The following is a 3,548-nucleotide window of genomic DNA, read 5'->3' as shown; positions in this document are numbered from 1 at the left end:
CAGGGTGACTGATCACTAGGGTGTGCGCTGACAACCAGGGTGACTGATCACCAGGGTGCGCTGACAACCAGGGTGACTGATCACCAGGGTGCGCTGACAACCAGGGTGACTGATCACCAGGGTGCGCTGACTGCCAGACCATATTGACCAGCAGGGTGTCCTGGCCACCTGCGTACTCCCACAATAAGATGTGTCGCTCTCTCGGAAGCTTATTGGTCATCGTCTCGCGACTTCTATCTCATTGCACTTGCTTTTCTTGCCAGATCGCAAGCCGCCGCATGCCGTGCACCTCGAGCAACAGCCCTACATTGCTGCTGTCGCCGTGACAGCGGCCTCCATCGCCGCACTCTCCTCCCCACCTACCTCAACCCCCAGTCGGTCCTGTAACGTGCCTCCGCCCAAAGTTCACGTAACCGACGTTACGCTAGCACAACCGAAAAAGCTATTGGAGGACTCGGCCGAATGTAAGTCTCAGCGGAATGCCAGCGGATCGAGACTAACTGCAGACTTTTTGTGCGACTAACGTGATTGCCGCCCGACTTAGCAATTGCACTCCCAGCCTTGTGTCTGCATCTCGTTCGGTCGGCTCGCTGTGTGGTGGACTAACGACAGAGGTAGCCGTACTGTTTGTTTGAACTTGCCGTGAGTAAGGCATGCTGGGTCTAGCTATTTCTGCCTGCACTAGTGCGGAGTGTTCTGTGTGTTCAACAGACACCGACGGTGCGAGAATCTGTGCGTTAGCGAGTCGACGGCGATCAAATATTGCATACGTTAACCAAGCACGAACCGTTGAGCCTTGCACTCATTATTAATCAATCAGGAACGATTGAACATTTCACTCGTTAACCAAGCATGAATCGTGAAATATTGCACACATTAACCAGCCAGGAACGGATGAACATCACGTATTCTAACCAGCTACAAATCGTGTAACATTGCACACATTAACCAGGCAGGAGGGAACGGTTGAACGTCGCACGTACGAACTTCACTTTCTCTTCAATGAGCAAATGTCGCTGTCCGGAGCAGCCGATTGGCATGGCGCGCCGTTATATTGCGTCTCGGTGTCGCTCCAGGGTAGGTTAACTCCTCTTGAGCGTGAATCTCTCGCCAGTGGTGTTGTGTTAGATGCCGATAAGAAGCAGCCTCCGCCGCGAACCGGCATCTCTCAAAAAACGCGTCGCGCGATACGTCGCACATCATACGTACACACGCCGATAACTACATGTTATCGATGACTACATTGTTATCACCAGCGCGCAGACACGGCCCCTTATTCGCGCGCGTAAAGATGCATCTTTGTGTCCGCCTGCCCGTTAAGCTTCTAGTAACGACTCGTCTGAAATGCAAGCTGGCCATTTATCGCGCCAACGACGATCGGCGCTACCTACGCCCCTAACTGGATTTGGCAAACGACAAAGCAATCTGTGTTTGACTCGCAGTGATAAGACTAGTCGACTACGGCAGGCACGTGAGTGCACAGCCCGCAGATTCCAGCTAGCTCGAAACTGATGAATCGCTGAAGAAAATGCGGGATAAATAAACTATTGTAAATTTATTAGCGATAGAGTTTTAGAACATTTTAGAGAGTTTTGGAGAGTTATAGATAGTGCGTGCGTGCGAGCGTGCGTGCGAGCGTGTTGCTGTACACGTGATATGTTATATCTGTACGCGTGGTCTGTTGGCTTTCCGTATACAATGTCTCGATATGTTCTGTTTTCTGAATGTTTGCGGAATCTATATGATACATGCAGGTGTGTCGTGTGACAGTATTTGCACGTATAATAGCGTCTGTAGTGTGATCTAGTGTTTGCGGTTTTACGGAGCGTGTGTGCGAAATAATTGTGTCGGTTTGTGTGATATCGCTGCGTGCGATGTGTGGTTTATGGTTGTAGAGTGCCTAGACGTGGAGTTGTGACGTATTATAGTGTTTATTTATGTGCGGTGTTTATGTATTCTTGCATGTTCTATTGTCTGTACGTACGTGCACGGTAGCTACGTGCTCTGTTGTCTGTGTATAGGCGTGCAGTATCTGGTCTCATCTGTGTTTTATTGTATGTTGCTCTGCGGGGTTTATATATCCGAATATGTTTCGTTGTGTGTATAATATGCAGGTTGTGTTTATGTCTTGTCTGTATGCGTGCAGTATCTAGCAGCATCTGAGTGTTCTCCTGTTTACAGGTGTGCGCTGTCGACTATCTCTGTCGTTTCTGTGCACAACGCCTACGTGTTCTCCTATGCCTGCACCTGTGCGGTGTCGGCAGGTGTGTTGTTGTCTGCATGTACGCGAGGCGTCGTGGCGACATCTTCGCTGGTCGTCGTCGTCGCCGTCGCCGCCGCCGCGTGCTGGTGCTGTATCGGCGAAGGTTCGCAGCGGCGCTGACAGAGGAAGTTGTCTGTCACCACTAAACGCTCGCGCGGATTTTTCTGATCAATATCTGCGCACGGCGCTAGCTAGGCTCCTGCCGCTGCTCCCTGCTCTGTGTTGCTGCTGCCGTCTGCTGCTGCTGCTGCTGCTGCTGCTGCTACCTGCTCTGTGTTGCTGCTGCCGTCTGCTGCTGCTGCTGCTGCTGCTGCTGCCTGCTCTGTTGCTGCTGCCTGCTCTGTGTTGCTGCTGCCGCCTGCTGCTGCTGCTGCTGCTGCCTGCCCTGTTGCTGCTGCTGCTGCTGCTGCCTGCTCTGTGTTGCTGCTGCTGCCTGCTCTGTGTTGCTGCTGCTGCCTGCTCTGTGTTGCTGCTGCTGCTGCTGCTGCTGCTGCTGCTGCTGCTGCCTGCTCTGTTGCTGTTGCTGCTGCTGCCTGCTTTGTTGCTGCTGCTGCTGCAGCCTGCTCTGTTGCTTCTGCTGCTGCTGCTGCAGCCTGCTCTGTTGCTTCTGCTGCTGCTGCTGCAGCCTGCTCTGTTGCTGCTGCTGCTGCGACCACGGCTCTGCTGTTGTTGTTGCTGCTGCTGCCTACTGTGTTGCTGCTGCTGTTGTTGCTGTTGTTGTTGTTGTTGTTGTTGTTGTTGTTGTTGTTGTTGTTGTTGTTGCTGCTGTTGTTGTTGTTGTTGTTGTTGCTGTTGTTGTTGTTGTTGTTGTTGTTGTTGTTGTTGTTGTTGTTGTTGTTGCTGCTGCTGCTGCTGCTGTTGCTGCTGCTGCTGTTGTTGTTGCTGCTGCTACTGCCACCGCGGCTCTCTGCTGCTGCTGCTGCCGCCGCTGCCTCGCAAGCGATGCTGTATAAACAGCCTGTGCAAACAGCGCCTGTGCTCTCGCTACTCAGGCAGGCGACGAAATAATGTCGCGCCACTATGTATGCAAATCTCGACACGGAGCTGAACACTGGCGGTGTAACTGAGATGAGCTTAACGATAATCCGCACACGGGGCTAAACGATGAAGAATGAAGGCGGGCGAAACGGCGGCGCGCATGGGCGGCGTGAGTGTCGGAGGCGTCGGCGTGGCATGTAGGAATTTTGGTGGTAGAGTGTAGAAACGTGCTGGGTGATGGAGGGAGGTGGTGGTGGTGAGTAGGGGCACGTTGTTGGGTGGGTGGGAGTTTGTAGGGGCGGTGGCG

At 53.0% G+C, this 3,548-nt stretch overlaps 1 protein-coding gene across 1 annotated transcript in view; it reads left to right on the top strand.

Moving 5' to 3' along the window:
- The window catches only part of LOC106821309 (calcium/calmodulin-dependent protein kinase type II delta chain-like), a 136,655-nt gene that overhangs the window by 94,359 nt on the left and 38,748 nt on the right, over nucleotides 1-3,548 (top strand). Inside the window, exon 15 of the mRNA XM_014826065.1 lies at nucleotides 264-464. Coding sequence (XP_014681551.1) covers nucleotides 264-464 — 201 coding nt within the window. The remainder of the gene's footprint in view (nucleotides 1-263; nucleotides 465-3,548) is intronic.

This window comes from Priapulus caudatus, unplaced genomic scaffold, assembly GCF_000485595.1.
Source record: "Priapulus caudatus unplaced genomic scaffold, Priapulus_caudatus-5.0.1 Scaffold4, whole genome shotgun sequence".
Classification (NCBI taxonomy): Eukaryota; Metazoa; Priapulida; class Priapulimorpha; order Priapulimorphida; family Priapulidae; genus Priapulus; species Priapulus caudatus.
The sequence above is the reverse complement of the archived record's forward strand: the minus strand, read 5'-3'. Positions and strand labels throughout refer to the sequence as shown.